General features: G+C 46.1%; 1 protein-coding gene across 2 annotated transcripts; it reads right to left on the reverse strand.

Moving 5' to 3' along the window:
* Positions 1 to 2584: 2584 nt before the first annotated feature.
* Apod (apolipoprotein D) lies at positions 2585 to 20749 on the reverse strand. Of its 2 annotated transcripts, none has more exons than XM_031364671.1 (5): positions 20598 to 20749; positions 16845 to 16995; positions 11184 to 11305; positions 7145 to 7233; positions 2585 to 3015 (listed from the first exon to the last, which is right to left on the reverse strand). In XM_031364671.1, exons 1-5 carry the CDS (start codon positions 20702 to 20704, stop codon positions 2789 to 2791), a joined length of 696 nt encoding a protein of 231 aa, XP_031220531.1. In that variant the 5' UTR covers positions 20705 to 20749; the 3' UTR covers positions 2585 to 2788. The 2 variants fall into 2 exon arrangements, with proteins under 2 accessions (XP_031220531.1, XP_031220532.1); XM_031364672.1 differs by having other exon boundaries at positions 20611 to 20710.
* Positions 20750 to 21864: the final 1115 nt, after the last annotated feature.

The following is a 21864-nucleotide window of genomic DNA, read 5'->3' on the forward strand; positions in this document are numbered from 1 at the left end:
CTGGGTGTGTGTCTGGGTGTCTGCTCACCTGGGTATGACTACAGAGTTAGAGTCACATGCTCTGTCTCCAGGGACCGCCCCAACCCCCGCTCCCCACAGAGTAGCAACTCCCTTCTGACTTTGAAGTTCTCAGGGCTTCGTGAACACGAGGCATGGTCTCAAGCAGCTAGTCTATCATCTCTAGCTTTTCATCTGGGGCTACCATGAATAAAGCCACAGTGAACATTTCTGCCCATACACCTTCCATTTCACCTAAATTATATAAGATCTGGGGCTGCCACAAATTAAACCACAATAAACACTTACAAACATACATCTCCCCATCACCTAGATTATGTAAAACTAAAAATGTTTTAGAGATACATTTTCTGAATGCTTCCAGGACATAAGCTATAACTTGCAATATTTTTATTTTACACATACCTATCTCTCCCAGAGAGATCTACTTAGGTAGCAATAGGCCAAGTAATATCTGTGAGATCTGGTATTTGCTTTATAAACACTCGTGGGTGGAAGGGCATGTTGCAGATGATAATGCAGAGAGCCTGGTGATGTGTTAATGACTGTTGGAGCTAGTGATGGCTCTGCAGGACCTATTATGTACCATTGTTTTTATTTTGCTATGGACATCCTAGTGTCCTTCTCTTCTCCCTGGCTTCGTCCCTGTACACTCAGTGGTTGTGTGCTGCCCTCTCCAAATCTCTCAGAAACTTACTCAGGTAAATGTTATCAGCGAGTATCTAAGACAAAAAAAATCACAGTTTATTTTTATGTTACTTATTTGTGTGTGCATGTTTATATGTGGACAGGTGCATTTCCCAATGGGTGTGTGGAGGTCAGATGGCAACTTACTGGAGTTAGTTCTCTCCTTCCACTGAGTGGGTCCTGGGCATCAAACTCGGGTCCTTGGCCTTGGTGGCAGGTGCCTTTACTGTTAAGTTTCAACCCAGGATAAATGGCAGAGGTATCTGTTTAACATATCAAGGCAGACCTGGCTAGCAGATTCTCCCTGCATCCCTCAGTCCTGGCTTGATACAGGCTTTCCTGGATGGCATGCCCTGCCCCATACCCTGAATTCTCCACATGGGGGTTTAGGGGGGAGATCTGTGCTGCCTTTCCCTAATAATCCAATCCTTTTGGCCCTCTTTGTACCTTTGGCCCTTCTGACTACAGCATTTTCCCTCCCCCTCCCTTTCTCCCTTCTCCCCTCCCCTCCCCCTCTCCTAAATGGCCCAGCTCAGTGTCATGTCCACTCTGGACTCTCTCAGATGCCCCTGCCTCTGGCTGTGCTCTCCCACACGTCTACAATAAACCTTCTCCTCCACCATACCTAGGAGCTGTCACATTCTTTTCTTTTCCTTTTTATTTCCTTTAGTCATTCATTTATCAGCTGAGCCATGTCACTGGCTACACAATTTAATTTTTACCATGACATAGCAGATGGTTGGAAACGGCACTCTGACGAACCACTGTATTCTCGAAGAGTATCCAAGGGCCTCTGGTGGGCTGGACAGCGCAGTCACATTCACAGGCCACGCAGACAGAGCTGTGGGAAGCACTTAACCACTCTGTACTACATTTTTTCCCTGTGGCTTTTCGAATTGTAAACTGGGAGCTACATTTTGAGTTTATTCTTTCTCTCTCTCTCTCTCTCTCTCTCTCTCTCTCTCTCTCTCTCTCTCTCTCTCTCTCTCTCTCTTTGAGACAGGGTTTCTCTGTGTAGCCTAGGCTGTCCTGGAACTCATTCTGTAGACCAGCCTGGCCTTGAACTCAGAAATCTGCCTGCCTCTGCCTCCCAAGTGCTGGGATTAAAGGCGTGCGCCACCACCTCCCCTCTATTTTTTCTTTATTCTAATGAAAACTGTATATACTACCAGATATAATATATACTATGCACAAGAACTAAGTGAACTTGTGGGGTGATAAATCTGAGGTCGTGTGGTTTTAAAAGTCACAAGGTCAGAAAGCACAACACCACGTAATTCCTTACTTGCTACTGGAGCAGGGGCATGGGAATGCCGAGGCTTTAAAGACAGACTGGGTTGCTTGAGCTTGTGTCTTGAAGGGGGTGGGATGTTCTCTGATTTCCCATGATGCCCTCTACATTGCTCTGTCATGTTTCTATCACTGGGCTGGGTTGACGCTTGGGGGCAGGAATGGGGTAGGGTGGGGGTAGGGAGAGAGCGGTGATCTGGGATTCTAGATTTTTTTTTTCAGTGACTAGAATGCAATTGGACCTCAGTAAATTCTGAGTGAAAGAGAACAAAAATTTCGCATCATTTAAAAAAATCCCTCTGTCTTCTCAGACTGTCCGCGTTTCCCAGATCCTCCCAGGACGCACATTCTTCAGCCCTGTTCCGAAAACTTCCCGATGAGAAAGTTAAAGCTTCAAGGAAGAATCCAGATAGAAATTAAAAATGTCTCAGAATTCCCTCTGGAGCATCTGCTGTGGAGTGGAACCCTGGATCCGAGTCACCAGGATCTGACTTGGTCATCAGCTTTCTCCTGTTTTATAACTATGGTTTCCAACCATCTGCCGATCATGACACTATAAACCTAGGTCAGAATCCACAGGAAACACAGCTGATCTGCAAAATGTTTATTATTGGACTAGCAGGGTAGCAGTGTGGGGTCTTATTGGGTTGGGCCAACTTTCCATGAGTCCCCTTCCTCCATTGGCTTCTATGGCCATAGTACGTTCCCTCTAGTACGTTGCAGCGGTTGCTTGTAAGGAGTGCCAGGGAACGCAAAGCGATGAAATAACCTGGAATGGTCTTCCCCACCCCCTTTACAGGGAGTCCGGGCAGTTCGCTTGATCCACGGGTATCATTCCTTTGATGTTGATACCATTCGAAGTAAGGATATCTTTTAGGTAGGTTATTGTTTCTGGAGGGAGGTAAGGACTTCTTCCCAGGATCCAAACATAATCCAAGTGGAAGATCCCTAAGCCGATGCAGGAGTACACGAGGGCATAGTTCTCATAATCGGTGGCCAGGATCCAATAGGGTGATCCCACTGAGAACCAGAAGCAGCCACGTGAGGAAGGACCAGGGCAAGGGAAGCCTCCTTTCCAGAGCTCTGGGAACCCAATCTCTAAATCTATGTTGAAACATGGGGGCTGGGAGAGACACTAAGCACCCTTTCCCACCCTTCTCCTGCTTCAACCTTCAGGTGGTTGGCTTCTTTTTAAAAAGTAGTGCATGCGCCATGGCTTACGTGTGGAGGTCAGAGGACAATAGTGCGGAGTTAGTTCTCTCCAGGTGGGCTCCAGGGTTCAAACTCAGATCCTTTATCCACTTTACCCACAAAGCCACATCACCAGCCACCTTTTAATCTTGAGATGGAGCCTCACTCTATAGCTCGGGTTGACCTATAACTAGCTTTCTTCCTGCCTTAGTCTCCTCAATGTTGGGATTACAAGTCTGCCTCACTGGGCAGTGGTGGTGCATGCCTTTAATCCCAGCACTTTGGAGACAGAAGCAGGCAGATTTCTGAGTTCAAGGCCAGCCTGGTCTACAGAGTGAGTTCCAGGACAGCCAGGGCTACACAGAGAAACTCTGTCTCGAAAAAAACAAAACCAAACCAAAGCAAATTAAAACAAACGAACGAACAAATAAAAAAACCCACCACAACAACGTAACTCCCCAGTGATTATAGTGTGTCAATAGCCAAAAGCCAGTTTTATGCCCCCCTCTTTAACAGCAACTCCTTTTTAACAGGTGCACTGGATGGCTGGTGACTCAGACAGCCTCCTTGGGTTAGCTGGGTGCACTAGTGTCAATGTGCACAGAAGTGCTGCTTAGCAAGGAGAGTGGAGAATGAACAGCAAGGGGCTGGAGTCCACCATTCCTCAACAGCCTGCCCGTGTGAAGAAACAGAGGCTGATGGGTTTAGTGTTTCCTCCTGCGCAATCTCAGCAAAACACTGCACTTTAAGAATGAGGTGTAGTGAGGCTGGTGAGATAGCTTAGCAGGTAAGAGCACTGACTGCTCTTCCGAAGGTCCTGAGTTTGGATCCCAGCAACCACATGGTGGCTCACAACCACTCGTAATGAGATCGGATGCCCTCTTCTGGTGCGTCTGAAGACAGTTGCAGTAAATTATGCACCAGAAGAGCAGAAGAGCGGGCCAGAGGGAGCGGGGCTGGCAGAGGTCCTGAGATCAACAGCAGCCACACACATGATAGCTCATGGCTATCTGTACAGTTACAGTGTACTCATACACATAAAATAAATAAAAATAAAATGTTAAAAAAAAAAAAAAAGAATGAGGTGTGGTAAACCAGATGGTGATGGCTCACACCTTTAATCCTAGCCCTCAGGAGGCAGAAGCAAGCAGATTGCTATGAGTTGAAAGCAAGCCTGGTCTACGGAGTGAGTTCTATGCCAGCTACACAGAGAAACCCTGTCTTGAGACAACACCCCTCCAAAAAAGATAAAAAGATGTGGTTATGGTTTGTAACCTTTTCTTTTTTTGACTTTCTCCCCACCTTTTTTGATTTGTTTATTTATGATATGCTTGCCTGCCAGAAGAGGGCATCAGATCCCGTTATAGATGGTTATGAGCTACCAGGTGGGTGTGCTGGGAATTGAACTCAGGACCTCAGGAAGAGCAGCCAGTGTTCTTAACCACTGAGCCTTCTCTCCATCCTAGAGGTTTAAGCTTTTCCCACCAAAAGGCTCCTAAAGGTCCAGTGACAGGCTTCTGTAGACTGCAGGGGCCTGATTTAAAGAGGTTCTGCAGAGGAAAGATTGGATTGAGGCTTTGTCCTCTCCGTTCGAATCTACAAACTCTGTCTGTGAACTTACTTCCACAGCTAGGGTCCAGGGCAAAGGAAACTCACAGCCCAGACATCAAGGAGGATGCCTCAAGTGGGAAAAGCTGTGTGCAGACCTCAGAGATATGAAAATATGGGCACATGTGCTCCCATGGAGATGCTTCTTTAAATACCAGAGAGCCCACCCCCAATACTCAAAAACATTCATGATTCCTGTTAACATCGCCAGGTCTGCCTGGGAAGCTGTGTGATAGAGGAGGATGGAGGTTTGCCTGGATGTCGAGGGTCCAGCTAATTATGCGAAAACCTGGGCCTAGAGGACCAGCTACCAAGCTTCTTCCTACCTTTGAGTCTCTTTTTATAAACACGAAAGGGTAGAAGAGGGTAGACTGAAGCCTGGATGGACAGTTGGTGCTGAGTTGCTATTTGAGACTTGGGGTTCTTACATGTGACAAACACACACACAGACACATACACACAGAGACACACACAGACACACACACACACAGACAGTGGACACACTGTCTGTGAAGTTAGTCACTCTGCATTTGAGTTTTGGAAAAATGTGTCTCCCACCTCTTCGGTAGCATCAAGGGTCTTCAAGTCCACCTAGACATAAACATTCTGTCTTTCCCACACACTGTCTGTCTCTCTAGAATACACTTACCCAGTGTACAGACAACTTCCATGTCTCTCTTTATTGGAAAGTGTCACTATTGCTCCAGTGCTCATGAAGACTATGGTGTAAACTTCATTAGGGGGCCTTCTTAATTCCATCCTGTACTGGAGGTACCTTCCCATGCTTTAAACATTTATGTAGGCTTCTCCCATGCCATTCTCTCTACTCAGAACATCCGTCTTCCCCATAATCTCCCAAATATCCTAGAAGGACCCCCACAACCTCTTAACCTCTCTGTGCTGGTTAGTTTTTTGATAACATGACACAAGTTAGAGTCATCTTGTAAGGAGAGACCCTTGTTTGAGGAACTGCCTCTATCACATTGGCCAGTGGAGCATTTTCTTGATTAATGAATGGGGCCACACTTAGCCCTCCGTGGGTGGTGTTACCCCTAGGCAGGTGGTCCTGAGTTATATCAAAAACATCAAGCTGAATGAGTTACAGGGAGCAAGCCAGTAATCAGTGTCCCTGCATGGCCTGGACTCCAGAGCCTGCCCTGGCTTCTTCCCTCAGTGATGTACTATAACCTATAAGATGAACACCCCCACTCTCCATAGCAACAGAAAGCAAACTTGAACACCCTGTATTCCCAATGAGCTTCTTAATCCTCAACTTCCCCAGCAAACAGCTCCTGCCTCTGGTCCCAGGGCTCCTTCAGTAGCCTGTGCATATGATACTTCACATGGTGAAGGTACAGCCTCAGTTGCCATGGAGACCCCCAGAATTGAAAGGCTATTAGAAACTAAGGCTTATTGCCTTCACTCGCATCCCCACGCCTTTCCCATCCATGCCATGGGGGAAATTCTTGAAGGAGGTTTCAGAGAGTCAGGCTCCAATGAGCTCAGCGTCTGTCTACCCATCTTACTCATTGGTTCCCTGAAATTCATCTTCCTTGTTTGTAAAAATGAGGAGGGAAACAAACATGCACAGAGCCCTTGACACTGCACTGAGCAAGTCTGGTCTAGCTTCACAATGCCAGCCTGGGAGCTTGTTCATCTGGAGGTATTTGCTCACAGTCGCATGTGTGGGGAAGGACAGCTTTATCCTTACAGCATCATTCCTTTTTTGGTTTATAAGTAAGAACTTCCTCTCTCCCCTATTCTAGAGACTGGCTGGGGGTGGGGGAGCTGGGGATAGAAGCAGGGAGATGTTGGTGGGAAGAAGGATGGTGATTTCTCTTGCAGGGAGTGAGTGACTTCAGTGTCTACCCTATAGCAAGAGAAAACCTCACAGGGCTGAGCTGAATTCTCCAATATATCTACAGGACAAACAAAACTAACTGCTTTCTCCACAGCCTGAGTGCATTCCTCAGAACTCAGTCAGAGAGCAGCAGAGCCAGGCCCCTGAAGAGCCTCCACTCTAGTCTCTTGCCTGTAAGCATTTGCATAGGCCAATTGTTCTCTTAACATCTAGTAATTTGGGGGCTTCTGTTTCCCAGGAGATCAGGCTTTTCTGTGAGCCTTGTCTGCTAAGATGCTAATAAGTTTCCTGGTTCCTCCAAAGTTTTCTCAGAGGCTGTATTTCCCAGTGCCTAGCCCAGGGAAGAGCACACAGTAGGTGCACCAAAAATAACTACACACAGAACTGGACCTTGGCGGCAGGACTCAGATGTGTTTGAACATAGGGCTCCTGCTTTCCATCTGCACGTCTCCCATCCCCACAGGCTTCCTGAGAGAAGTGGATACTTACACACGAAGTACTGGAGTTCCAGCTTGGCTGGCTCTGAGACGTCTCTCTGTTTGGCTTCCCCCTTAACTTGGTTTATGGTTCCATCAGGACTGTGGGGGGGAGGGGAGGAGAGAAAAGAAACAAGGAAAGGAAAGGAAAAAAAGATATGGAAGAGGAAGAGACGTACAACTCATTAAAAACCAAAGATCAATGAAAGCTTTATGCCCTAAGGACTCCGGCAGCCGGCAGGTACTGTCTGCTGTGGGCAGTGGTGTCTCCTGTGAGCGGCTCTTCAAAGGCCAGCCAGACCTGGTTCTTCCCACTGTGACTGTCTGAGACTCAGGCAGACCTCTGGACAAGCAACAGCCATGGGGGCTGGATCTTTGCTAGACCCTTGCACTTCAACACTGTTGTTTGGACTTTTTGCTATTTACCTTTCAGGCATTTCAGACATCTTGCTCCTAGGCTTCAAAGAGAGGGAATAGAGCAGAATGGGAAAATTCACACACCCACCCACATCCCCCAAGGTTTATCTCTTTACACAGAGAGGAAAACGAGGAAGCAGAGGAAGGAGGAACTAGATCACTGGAAAGCAGTGCAGAGCCATCCCCCTGTGTCCCACCTAAGGGCCTGAGTTCTAACCCCCCCCCCCTCCAGTTTGGGTAATGTCCAAGTGAGTGTGGGAGATTTTGAAGCAGAACAGGTTGGCACAGAGGCAATGAGAAAACCTGGCCACTGTGATTCAGTCTGATTGTGAAGAACCACGAATCTTAGGACTGACCTCCCAACACTTGGCATTGGCAGAGCCGTTCTTTCCTCATGGTATATTAAATGGTGGCCTATGCGGTATATTAAATGGTGGCCTATGATAAGTGTGCTGGTCTTGAAACCAAACAAGTTCTCTGATCCTTCACAAGGATCTGGCCCATTTCAGGATAACCCAAAAAGATCCTATTGTTAGATCTCAAACCTGAGTCAAAAGGCTGAGGTGCCTACTTAACATATTAAAGGGGACCTGGCCTCCAGGTTCTCCCAGCATCCCTCAGTCCCTACCTGTTCCAGAGTCCTTCTGGCAGGCATACCCCCTACCTCAAACTTCTCTAGCCCAGTGGAGAAGGGCCCAGTCCCCAGCTGCCCTTCCTTATATAATACAGCCATTTTGGTTACCCATCTCTCTTGGGCCTCCTGGCTGCTGCATCTGGTTCCTTTCTATCTCCTCTCCCTTCCCTCCTCACAGGGCTCAGGGTCATGTCCACAATGGACTCTCCCACATGTCATTGGTTATGGTTTCCCTTTTATCTACAATAAACTTTCTCCTCTACCATATGTAAGCACAAGCCTTTCTTTCTCTCTCTCTTTCTCTCTCTTTCTTTCTCCCTCTTTCTTTTTCTCATTTACCCATGAACACAGGACAAGGGAAGCCTCAGAGGAGAGGACAGAGAAGGGAGGTGCCTAGACATCAGAATGCTACTCTTCAGGAGGTGGCAAAGGAACTGCCTGCCCATCAGTCCTCAAGCGGGGCAACCATGAGACCTAAGTATGTATGAGGCAGTTGGTAGGTTAGCGTTGTATGGTTGGAGGTGAGGGAGGCCCTAAAATCCAGCACCTTAGCAGCAGGTAAGAGAAGTTAGGGAAGGTACTCTCACATTCCTGATTGCATTGTCTGTTCATCCCCACATAGGGCCAGGCACCATGCCCTGCTGTATCTGCAAATAGTAACTTAGCAACAAGCTAGGCACTTCTCCTCAACACTATCATTTGTGTCTTGTTCCAGAACAATTGTCAAGACAGTGATCTCTGACCATAAATGCACAATGTGTTATGGTGAAATGCATGGGTTTGAATATTATTTTATTACATTTATTGTATTTGTGTGTGTGTGTGTGTGTGTGTGTGTGTGTACTCTTATCATGTGTGTAGGTTGGAAGCAAACTTGTGGGAATCGCCTTGGTGCCAGGCCTGTCTACCCACTGAGCCATCTCACTGGCTTTCACCTGTGTTTTGAGGCAATGGGAGTTCAGCCACAAAAGCTCATGTTTAATTAGATGCTTACAAACTTGCCAAACAATGTTGTAAGAGCTTTTACCTCACTTGATGCACAGGCAGCCTCAGGGATGTTAGTTCTATTGTTACTGGCTATAGAACATCCTAGCTAACCTAAGAGCTCATTCTAATATCTGATTGAAACCAGGCGGCCAAGCACCAAAGCCCGATTCCTTCTCTCTTTCAGCTCTAGGCCAGATCATTTGGGTTCTTAATTCTTGAGCACAGGCTGAGAGAATTCCCTAGTTTCAGCTCCCCTGATGTGGACATCATGGATTTGGGATCTCATGGGACATAATATTTCATTGAAAACAGGTCATTACTGCTAGGCGTTGATGGTACATGCCTTTAGTACCAGAACTCAGGAAGCAGAGGCAGATGGATCTCTGAGTTCAAGGCCAGCCTGGTCTACAGAGGGAGTCCGGCACAGCCAGTGCTACATGGAGAAATCCTGTCTTGAAAAACTAAAATAAAATAAAAATAAAGGAAAGAAGTCATTACAACTCCCCTTCCTGCTGTGATCTGGTTAAATGTTCCCCAAAGGACATGGTAAAGGTTTGGTCCCCAGGGTGATGCTATTATGGTCTGCAGGAGATGAGAAAGGTTTGTAGGTCCCTGGGAGTGAGCTTTCAAAGAGGATTGTGGGAGCCTATTCTCTTCCTGTTTCTCTTTCCTCTCTCCTGGGATGCATTGTTTTGTTTTCTACCTCCAACCTTCACCAGAGGCCCAGGGAATAAGGCCCCTTGATTCCAGATAGGAACTTCCTGAACTTAGGCCCAAATGAACCTTTTCTCTGGATTCCATTGTGAGGAGAGACAACTGACTAATACAAGGCCTGTCAAATTCCTTGGAGATTCCTGGCAAAGGCATTTCAATTCCTGCAGCCTTCCCTGGGGCTCCAAAAGAAGTCAGGTTTGCGCTCTGGCCCACAGGGGAGTTGGTGGATGGCGTCATGGCACCCAGCACCTCTGTGAACCTAGCAAACAGCACTGAGTACAGTTGCTTTCTGGGGTTCAAATCTAGACTTCATCCTGTATCAGTTATACGGCCTTTGAACAAGCTGCTTCTTTCTCTATACCAACATTGGTTTTTTTCATCCATGAAGTTTATAATAGTATCTACTTTTGCTACATCGTGGGGATTAAGTAAATATACCTTCAGAGAGGCCCCAGTACAGGGGTGGTTAGTGCCTTGCATATAGGACATACTTAGATGTAGTTGTTGGTGCCGCAACCTTTGTTGGTAGAGGCTAAGCTAGTAGGACCTCATTCTAGGTCTCTTCTTGTCTGTTTTCCAGAGTGTAAAGACGTGGATCAACTCAATGTTCAGTGTACTTATCGACAGAAGCAAAAACTTCTAGAGGAGATCCTGTTGACATAAGCTAGAGAGTACATGTATCTGTTCAGGTACATGACGCTTGCTTAGCAAAAAATGAAGCTGCCTGGGCCTGGTACTGTGTCCCGGTTGGTAGAGACTTTCGTAGCATACAAAAAGCTCTGGGTTCAACCATCAGTACACATTTGTAATCCTAGCACTGAGGAGGATCAGAAATTCCAGGACCTTGGCTATGCAGTGCGTTGGAAGCCAGCCTGGGCTACACAAGATCCTATCTCAAAAGGAGAAAAGAGAGAAAACAAACAGAAGGGGCGGGGTTCCTAACGGAGAAGCTGGCTAGAGGTGGACAAATTGCCGCGAGACAATGTGAGCCCCCAGTTCAGAGAAGTATTCGACAAAACCTGATAGTTTCTGTGAGTAGATGGACAGAAAGGGTTTCTCTCTCGGTTTAGAGGCCAAGTAAGGTAGTCCTTTGCTACAAGAGTCTCCATTTTGGAACGAAAACAGGCGCTCTGACTGGTACTTTCAACTCGCTATTGCTTCTCTCAGTGTCTGGTATTCAGGAGGTGCTCAGCGGTGGTTAAAGAAGGGAACACATGCATCTAGATCATCCTGCCTAGCTTGAGTATCACATACCATCTCCGTGTCCCGCTTGCCGAGGTAGGCATGCGCAGTCACTCACCTCAGCTCCGTGTTCAGCACTTTCACGTTTTCGTTCTCTGTCAGCGAGTAGTTGGCCTGAATGCAGATTCTGTTTTCAAAGGTCGTTGGGATCGTCTCAATTTCATACCATCTTCCAAGATACTGCACAGACAACAACAAGCAGAGGCAAAACGCAAGGGCTCTCTGGGGACCTGCTGACTCGTCCCCATTGTTGCCTTAGAAGCAGAGCCCTTTCCAGGGGAAACCAGGCCAAATAGACTGCATCGTTCCCAGCCAACTGGGCAAGATACTGTTTCAAATGAGAATAAATGATTCGGATGTGCGGGTAATGATTGTATGCCACGTTCTATTCCTAAAGGGCTCGCTCTCTCTCTACTTGGATATGTTTTCAGAGTTCTCTTTAGTCAGAACTCGTGTGAAATTCCAGCCTTTGCAAAAGCAACGGTTTGTGTGGTTGATGGAAAATACCTTTTACCTCCAACAGCTGATAACTGTACAGGGCAGCTTGACTTTTATGTAACTCAGACATGCTGACTGTGGGGCACTTCTGTTTGGAGTTGGTTACTGTACCAATTTATATCCTCTGCAGAGGGCAGTTTGGTAATATTGAGCAAAACTAAAAATACACGTTCTTTTAGCCCAGCAATTTAACTTCTTGGAATGTTCTCCTGTTGTAAAGAAACGATGTGTAAGTAGAAGGTCTGTCTGTAACAATAAAAGGAAGAAAGCAGTCTAGAGAGGGGCTGGAGAAATAAATGATAGTGTATCTCTCTGATGACATTTTATACACCTTTTGTTAAAAAGTTATATGCAATTATCTTGAAGGTTAACTAAAGAATAAAGAACATTAATAGTCTCAGGGGTTGAATTGGGGGCGGAGAGCATGTGTTTAGTCCTGATGAGACTTGATGTGCCAGGGTGAGTTGGTGGTGGGGTGGGTGGGCTACTCCCCCTCCTCCTTAGAGAAGGGTGAGAGGAGAATAGGAGAAAGAAGGTGGGACTGGGAAGACAGGAGGGAGAGAGGCTGTGATTGGAATGTAAAGTAAATAAATAAAAAAAAATTTTAAAAAGAGTAAAGACTAAAGAGCCAGGTTTGAGGTGAAGTATATGCGTAAGCTACCTTTGGCATAACAACAAGGAAAAGCATATTGTATGGGGTTTCTATTGCTGCTGTGATGAGCAGCTATAAGCTTTAACCAGCACAGATTTATTAATTTATGGATTTAGAAGTCAGACTCTGATCCTAACATCATGAAGTTAAAACTGAAATTTGGGGTCCCTCCCTTTCCAGAGGCTCTGAGGGAGAGTGGGTGCCTCTGTTTCCCTGTGTTGCACATGACACCTGCTTTCTGGACCTGAAAGTTCTCCATATTCAAGGTCATCTAACTCCGAGCAGACCCTTGACAACACCTCCACAGCACCTCTCTGACACTCATTTCTTTCTCAAAGCTCTCTCTCTGACCACAGCTAGGAAAGATTTTTCTGCTTCTAACAATTTTTTATGTGGTTAAATTGGATCCACTTGGATAACCAGGTTAATCCGGCCATCTCAGGTCACCTCTATAGAATCCCTTTATTCTCTGGAAGGTAGTATGTTCACTGGTTTGAAAACAGGCCATGGACATCTGGAAGCTTTTATTTTGGCTACCACAGTCTTATACATATTTGTTTATATATGTATACATTGTCTTTAAAAAATGATATACAATATGTTGTTTTTACTGGCTGCTCCTGGGATAAGAAACGGGAAAGACTAAAGGAAACTTCACTGAATGCTCCGTTAGACCTTTGGGCTTTGGGATTTGTCCTCCCCACCCCCACTCTCCGTGGTGCTAGGGATGGGACAAAGACTTTACACTAGGCAGATATACTGTCACTGAGCTACGCTATCACTGAGCCATGTGCACAGCTTTTTAATTTTTTTTTTGCACCATCAGCATTTTAAACTGTGTGAGTGTAACTCCCTAGTCAAAATATTAATTATAGTTGTTTTACAGATTTGAAACTCTTTCACCCAACAGAGCAAGTAAAGCATACATTCACCTCCAAACCCTCAGCAGCATCCTGAAGAGCCAGTGACAGGACCGTTTCTGTCACATAACTGTTCAAGCACGCGCCCACATCTTTGACCACCCTTTCCCCATCTTTTCAGTAAGCTCCAACAGTCACTTAAAAACACTGAATCTTAACAAAGGCCTCTAAACCCAGAACCGGGGATGTGCACAACAAAGGAAAAATCAGGAATTCAAGGTCAGCGTTAGATAGATAGAGAGTTCAAGGTGAACCTGGGCTACATCGAGAACCTGCCTCAGAAGAAAACAAAACAAAAACTGACGATGATGGCAACAACAACAACAAAATCAAATGTGACCTTCATTGAAAATACCAAAGAATGAGGCTAACGGTCTTCACAGGCATGCTCAGAAAAATTTACATCTTCCAATATGTTTCAAAGAGTTCTTAGCTATTCAAGGGACCTTAGTGATCCACAGTTAAAGAGCAAGGAAGTGTGACTTTCCAGAAACAAGGAAACTCAGAGGTGAGAGGTTGGCCTGCTGTTTCCTCACAATCCCATGTTCCTCTGCAAATCTTTCTCAGTGAAGTTTCTATACTAGGACAACTCCATGTCTAAAGAGTCAGAGTGATGCGACTCTTCTAAAACAGCTTGCCAAAAATTAAACATGGTTGTGGGAGTGGCTCTGTGGTTAAGAGCACTGGCTGCTCTTCCAGAGATCCTGAGTTCAATTCCCAGCAACCACATTGTGGCTCACAACCATCTCTCATGGGAACCAATGCCCTCTTCTAGTGTGTCTGAAGACAGACCCTTGAAAACATTGCCTTTAGTCACAAAAGGCTAGTATTGTGTACTCCATAGACAAATTCATATCGACAGAAAGTAAAATATTGGATCAGAGTCCAGGCCATTTCTGTGGCCGTCTTTGCCTGATTCCAGGAAGAAGCAGCATTTATGGGGAGCTAGTTACATTGTAGGTAACAAGAAAGCACCCCTGGGGGACTTCTGGTTTTTTCCTAGGTCCTGTCTTGAGCTCTCTGTATTGATAGGAAGCCTAGTTTTGAACCCTATGTGTATGTTCTAGCTATGTCACCTGAGGGACACCCAGCTTCTGTCTCTGTGGGACAACAGTATTGAATCAGCCATAGTTAATGCCCCTACCCACATCCCCGCACCTCACCCCCCCATCACCCTCATCTCCCCATAGCTGTGAGAGTGTTCTGGTTTGGATGTAAAGCTCCCCATGCTTGGTCCTGAGGTGACCAGAGTTCAGAGGTGGGATTTTAAGGAAGTGATTGGATTCTGAGGGCTCTGACCTAATCAACAGACTAATCCCTTGATGGATTCACAATATGATGTATTGGGAGATGGTGAGATAAGAGGTCTAGTTAGGGAAAGCAGGCCAGTGAAACATGCCTGGGAGAGATGTATCTTGTACATGATCTCTTTTCTCCCTCTCCACTCACTGGGTATCTTTAGCTAAGCCGCCTCCTGTGCCACACATCCTAAGATGTTCTGCCTCTCCATCAGCCTGTGGACCATATGAACCCTGGACTGAAGGCACTGAAACCAGAAGCCGGAATCAATCTCCCCTCTTTCAGGCATTTGTCACAGCGGTGAAAAGTCTGAGCGATGCAGGCAGAGAGACTGTCAGTGGGCTTGTGGTTTCTCCTTGAGATAATGAAAATGTTCTAAAACGGATTCAATGATGGTTGCATAACAGTGAATAAATTAAAAATCCTTGAAAGAAAAAAAAATATTTTTGAACAAGCCAGTAATATGACATATAAACTAACCTTAACAATTTTTAAAAAAAATTCTGTTTTAGGGGTGGAGAGCCGCTGGCTCTGCAGCTAAGAGTGCTTACTGCTCTGGAAGAGGACTGGGGTTGGAGTCCCAGAATCCACACCAGACAACTTATGGCTACCTGTAACTACAGCTGTGGCTCTCCCACTGGGCACCTACGCACATGCACACACAGACACAGACACACACTAAAGAAAATAATCTTTTAAAGCCATTCTCCTTCAGTTCTCAAAGAACTTCTTTAAGTGAAGATACCAATAGGAATTCCCAAGATATTTCGGATTTTTTTTTTTTTTTACTCCTAACTTAAAATCTAAATCAAAATCAAATTCCCCATTCATGAAGTTTTTGTTTGTTTGGTAAGTTGGTTGGTTGTTTATTTGTTTGTGTTTTTCCGTGCTTACTAACTAAAGGGAATCCTTAAAACACTAATAAGAAATGTTAGTGCGGGCCTTAGTGTGTAGCTTCCCCTTCCTTACCTCAGGCACTGCCTACCCTCATTTTCTACTCCTCTCTCAGATTCTCTAATCTCTCTCCTCCCTGCTTTGCCTAACCCACCCTCCAACACCCTCACTCTTAAGTTCCAGTGATTGATAATCTCAGTGCTTTTCAAACCAACTGTGCTGCTGCCTAAAAGCAATTAGAACCTTTTGAGTGAGGAGAAGGGGCCTTAGGATTAGAGTCCAGGCCACCCCTAGCCATAGAGCTGCCGAGTTCCGACATCTAATGGCTGTCCCTTACTGCTGCCACCTTTGCCTGATTCTAGGAAGAAGCATTTGTGGGGAGCTAGTTATATTGTAGGTAACAAGAAAGCACCCCTGGGAGACTTCTGGCTTTTCCCAGGTCCTGTCTTGAGCTCTCTGTATTAATAGGAAGCCTAGTTTTGAACCCTATGTGCATGTTCTAGCTGTGTCACCTGAGGGACACCCAGCTTCTGTCTCTGTGGGACAATAGCAGTGAATCAACCATAGTTAAGGCTCCTACCTACATCCCCTGACCTCACCCTCACCTCCCCATAGCTGTTGGAGACCGTTCCCATACACTGACAGCTCTTACTTACCACCCTAAGCTTTCCCTTGCCGAGGCCATGGGAGCTCCCATGGCCTGTTGGCATCCATCTATGGGACAAGTTGAGGTACCAAAGACTTCCTTTATCCCCTTTCTAGCCTCAGAGACTGCTTCAGGGGAAATGTAAAATAAGAAAAATGTTTTCCCCATTGGGAGCAAAGGTCCTTGAGCTCACAGATAGCACTAGGGTAGCCAGGGAGTTTTAAACACCCGGGGTTGTCTTTTCAAGAGAAAGGATGGTATAACCTGTTTTCTACCTAGAAGGCTGGGAATGAAGGTGGCTGATTGCCTAGGTAACTCTGTGCTATCTGTAGAGCCAATCTATACTTCGCTTCCCTAAGCCCCCACAACTAGGACTAGAAATGATAAATAGTCTAGATGACCTCTATGCTATTTTTATGACCACGACCACACCAGGTCTCCCCTAGGTCCCTAAGATAACACATGTAGCCTAGCTATAGAACCCACCTTCATGGAAGAAGGGAATGTGCTTTGAGAGTTTCAATGTCCTTATGCCTCTGTGTGCACAGGGGATTGTGTTACACCAGGAAAACTTTCCCCCAAATTATACTGTATTTAAATATGCCTAAAAAAAACGGCCCAGTGTCAGACTCTGAACTGGATTTCCTTCTCACCTCATGTGACTGTTACTCAGCTGTCCCCGATGTCTGCAGAGACCCCTTACACATCCCCAAGTGGGAAGAGATTTGCTTTGGAGATTAAAAAAAAAAAAAGAATAAAATGAACCGTCTCAGCATGCTCAAAACAAAGGGGAAATTTGAGTTACCACACCTTTATCAGGTCAAAATTCTCTTGCACCGGAGGAGATGGGCATTTCCCAAGATGGAAATCTTGTCCTTTGGCTGTGGTGAAGAGACCCACCAGTGTGGCCAGGAGCAACAGCACGGTCACCATCTTGGGGTTGAGTGGCTGCTGGAGAGGCCTGGGGAAAAATGCAAATGGAGTTGTCTGGATCTCCAGATGACACAGTGACTGATGACACACAGTGATGGAGAGTCCTTGTCGACTAGATCTTTCAGTTGGTATTCTCCTCAGCACCCAGGAGCTGCATCCTGCAGCTGCTGCCAGTCTGGCTGTCCAGGGGCAGTAAGGCTATCGCCTCAGAGCCTTGGTACCTCTTTTAGAGCATCTCTTGTTGGATTAGCTTCCTTCATGGATCCACACCATCCCCTGCCCCATTGCATATTTCTCCAGGGTGGGAACCCTTTCTGATTCTCCTCAGAATCATCCCTTGGAAATGCCAGGCCCAGTAGGGACTTGTTTCTGGAATAAAAATAGTATGTGTGCAGGGACTAGGCAAAGAGGGGCACTAAAAAGTCAAAAGGTTTGTGAATGAAAAAAACGGAGTCCATAAGTGAATGCTCCCCCAGAGCCTCACATTTTATCTTTGCCAATGTCTTGCTGGGCTGTCCTACCAGCCCAGGCTTGGTCCAGGAACCTTAACAAAGAGCAGCATATGGGGCTGGGTAAGAGGGGAGATCCAAGCGTTACTTAGATGGAGTTCCAACTCTGGCTCTGTCACCTACTAAGGGTAACTGTGCAAAGTAGGCCCTTGTTCCTTGGCCTATAAAGTAGGACTAAGAGTCATGCCTAGCTCATGAATCTTTTGTGAAAAGGAAACAGGATAAAATAAAGCCAGGGGTGCTGGTGAAGGAGGCTATTAGGGAGGCTTAGGTAAGGCGATCCTGGAGTCCACCAATTCAAGACCAGCTCCAATGACATAAGAAGGCCACCCCCAAAATAAGAGAGATAATAGGAATGTCAGAGTACCATCTGACTCCAAGCTCAGTAAATATTAGATTTGTGTTTATTTATTTAATTTTTTGAAATAGCATCTCACCATTAGTCCGGGCTAGACAACACATTTTGTAGACTGGGGTGGTTTTGTTTGTTTGTCTGTTTGTTTTTTGTTTTGTTTTTGTTTTTGTTTTTTCGAGACAGGGTTTCTCTGTTATAGCCCTGGTTGTCCTGGAACTCACTCTGTATGTAGACCAGGCTGGCCTCAAACTCAGAAATCCGCCTGCCTCTGCCTCCCAAGTGCTGGGATTAAAGGCGTGCACCACCATTGCCTGGTGACTGGGGTGGTCTTGAACTCACAGAAATCTTCCTATCTCTGCCTACTGTGTGCTACCTTGCCCAGTTAAACATTGACATTGCTATTATGAAAACCAGAACCAGGACTGTATTTCCCAAATGTTTTCCACATTTGCTGACAGTGTTTTTCATAGAGGATGTGCATTTAACCAGAGAAGAGCTGTCAGCTGATGTGTATGGGTCCAACATTATTTTCATACAGAAGTCTTCTGCTGGCCAGAACTCTTGGGAGGGGAGTGGCCAGGGAAGTGAAATGGCAGTCAACTCAAGCTATGGATGGAGGCTTTGGGCTCCTCTCTCCCTCTCTCCCTGACTTGCCTTCCCTCTGTTCCCTTTTTGTGACTCTGCCTCTCACTGCACACGAGCTATTTCCAGCTCGCTGCCTTTCTCCCTGTGATGACTGAGTCAATGCAAGCAAAATGTTCTCAGATCTGAGCATTTAAAAGGATGTGTCATAACAGGAACAATTATAACCACTTTATTATGAGTCTGTGAACCTCCAAATAACTTTAATAATCAATAGCCTTTTCTTCTGAAGGTTTTGTTGCCTGGTTTTCAAAAAGAACAGTTATGTAAGGAGCGAGAGCTGCCAACTGGGGCAGATTGGGGAGGGGGCAGCTGCTGAAGTTCTCTGGAGCAAACATGTGGTGGGACCACCATCTTTCGTCCCGGAGGCCTCCTTTTTCCCAACATCATATAAACAACACTCGTCTTTTGACATTTCAAAGGGTGGAGTGTTTGTAGCAGCCCAGCCTAAACTCCTAAAAACTTTGCACCCATTTTCAAGGGCTCTTGGAATCTCCATAGCTCTACCTAAGGGCCTAAGCCAATAGCCTTTCCCACATACTGGACTTTAAAGTGTGGTACAGGGTATATACATTCTACTGCATTTCGGAAATGGACAGGACCTCAGAGGTCATCTATGCAGCTCCCCCCACCCACAGCTCCTGCCAGGTGTGCCTGGAAGGGAACAGGACTATGACAGGGCCAGCTTTCCACCCACAGCCTCTCTGCCATGTTCCCGCCTGCATCCATCTTGGTGCCTTTCGGAAAATGCCTGCCTGTGAGAGCCGATGAGCTCTGTCTCACTATGCACTAGCGATAACAAGTCAGCCCATGTCTAACTCCAACAAATGTCTTGTTACAAGATGTTCTCTTGTGGGCTGAAACATACCCCTGAGTTCTGTGGGAGGATTCAGAACAAGGCTAACTCTCCTTGACTGCATGGCTTCCAGAGACACCGTCTGCTTGTTTACGTTTTCTTCCTGTGGCTGAAAGTCCTCGAGGGCAGGGGCTGATACCATCACCTTTTCCATGCTCCATCCATTTGGATTCACTTAACACTGACAGAACACGCTATTGATGTGTACGTGTAACTCTGAGAAAAAGATACGTGCTTTACGAACGACGCATCATTTCTGGTCTTCTAATATCACAGGAAGACCATCGAGGTGAATTTACATTTTGAAATAAGCTTAACTATAATTTTAACTGGCTACCAAAATAACTTAAGGTAATTCTTCCAAGACTGGTGCATCCTGGACCAGGCAGTGATTGCAGCACACTGAGGGTCAAGCACCCTGAGCTTCTTCTTGGGAGGTGCTGGCCTGGGAACCCACTGTGTGCGCTGCATCGAAGCTCTCATCTAGAAGCCACCTGTGCTGAAATCGACCCTGTCCTCTGTTAAGGTTGATTTGCTCAACATTAGCTCAGGTCTCCAAGAGCACGTATATCACTTTAGCCACAGTCCCTAACCTTAAGAAGCTGTCCAACATTAAGTAGATGTCACATGATAAAACAAAAAGTTTGCACAGGTGACTAGATCTTTAAAAGCAAACAAACACAAGTAGCCTTTGAATGAACGGGAGCCACATCTTTTTAATTTCTTTCTTTTTTTTTCTACATACTCCTCTGTCCTCGAGCCCGCTATCTAGTTCAGGCTATCCTACAGTGTGGCATCTCTGCTTCCCCAGTGCTAGAGTCAGAGGATTACACCACTGTGTCCAGCAAACCCCATATGCTAAACAAAACCATTTTGTGTCCGGCTGTTCAGTACTCCAATCACACAAATAATTCCAGTTTTCGGTTGATCTTACTGTCAGGCACAGTTGAGTCACACTAGAAAACTCATCTGGTGCTGTCTTGCCAAACAGGCAATGTTCTTGTGGTCTCCTTTTGATAGCGGGGAGGGGGTGGAGCAGAAACAGCCATGGGGAGAGCACAGGCTTAGCCACCCCTTCCACCTCATCACACGAAAACAGGTGCCAATAGTCCTTACCTGGGGAGTCCGAGGAGAATGAAATGGAAACTGTACAAGCCCTCAATCCGTGCTCACTGAAAGTTTCTAACTGAAAGGAGGGTGGTGGGAATCAGGCGGTCTCTGCTTTAACCATCTGTTATCCTAAATGCAAGCTCAAACTACGAACATACCTCTCGGACATACCTCTTGGATCCTCGGATCCAATGAAGGAAGTTTTCACACAGAATCCTCCGAGTGAGGTGCGTGGCTTCTCCCAAGTCACTTTATAGGTTCCCATCAGGCCATTGCTCTTTGATAGTCATGCATGCCACACCCCCCACAGCTCAGGGAGACTGGCCTCAAAGCTGAGCTCTGTATGAGGCACAAAGATGGGATGCTGTGTCTGCCACCCTCCCCCCTTAATTTCCTTCACAGCTGCTCCCTGAAGAAGAAACAATGAGATATTGTTTGTGTATGTGTGTGAGAGAGAAAGACAAAGTTGCATTTTCGTTCAAAACATCTTTTTGTTGCTTTGTGGATTTTCCATTTAATTTTTTTTCCTCTCAGAATGCTCTCCTAAGTTCCAGCAAGTGGGGCTGTACTGTGTTTCCAAACATCTGGTATTTATTTTTTTCATTTTTGTGTAAATGAAAAATCAACAGTTTCCTTTCCTGAAGCGGAACAGGAACACTGCGCCCCATGTAGTCCTGGCCAGGAATGTGGGGATCCGAATTATGAGATCCAGGGTGGGTCCCTACTTCAGTGAGCTTCAGTTTCCCCATTTGTGAAGTAAAGACAGACTAGAAAGACAGTCTTCACTAGAAAGGGACTTGTAAGGGACTTGGCCGTTCTATACCAGGAGGGGTCAGACTCCAAGCATCCAAGCATGGTCTGCAGCTCCTCTCTCTGCACCCTTTGCCAACACCCCCACCTCTCTTGCACGGCTTGGAGTTGGAAAGCGGGTTACAAATTTACAATGGGGACTTTTGGCTCAGTCACATTAGGGCATACCACAGGTACCTCTGACGACTACAGACTTGGAAACCCAAAGAATAGACAGTGGTTTCTACTAGTTCCCCTGCAGTGTGGACTGCCAAATGAATGAATTGAAGAGGCATGCTGAGCATTCCAGCTTAAATTATACAGTTTAGCTGCTATTTAAATTCATCCTCAGCTCTTCAGCCTCAAAGACGCCCGCCCCGTAGACAGAGCCAAGGAGGCCTCCACAGACCAGCCTCTGCTTTTAACGTTCGGAGTTGATAGGGAGCCTGCATGCTGGGTAAGGGCCTTCCTTCCCAGCATATCTATAATTTCATAATAGTTTTCAGCCAAATGATGCTAAGGACAAATCTTACTGTAGATGTCGGGGTGAACAGTAGAAGAAGGAAGAGCTCAGAGGACTGGACAAACCCACAGGGTCCTACACACTGTTCAGACCACCTAAGACCTCAGAGGCGA

Source organism: Mastomys coucha, unplaced genomic scaffold (genome assembly GCF_008632895.1).
Source record: "Mastomys coucha isolate ucsf_1 unplaced genomic scaffold, UCSF_Mcou_1 pScaffold12, whole genome shotgun sequence".
Taxonomy (NCBI): Eukaryota; Metazoa; Chordata; class Mammalia; order Rodentia; family Muridae; genus Mastomys; species Mastomys coucha.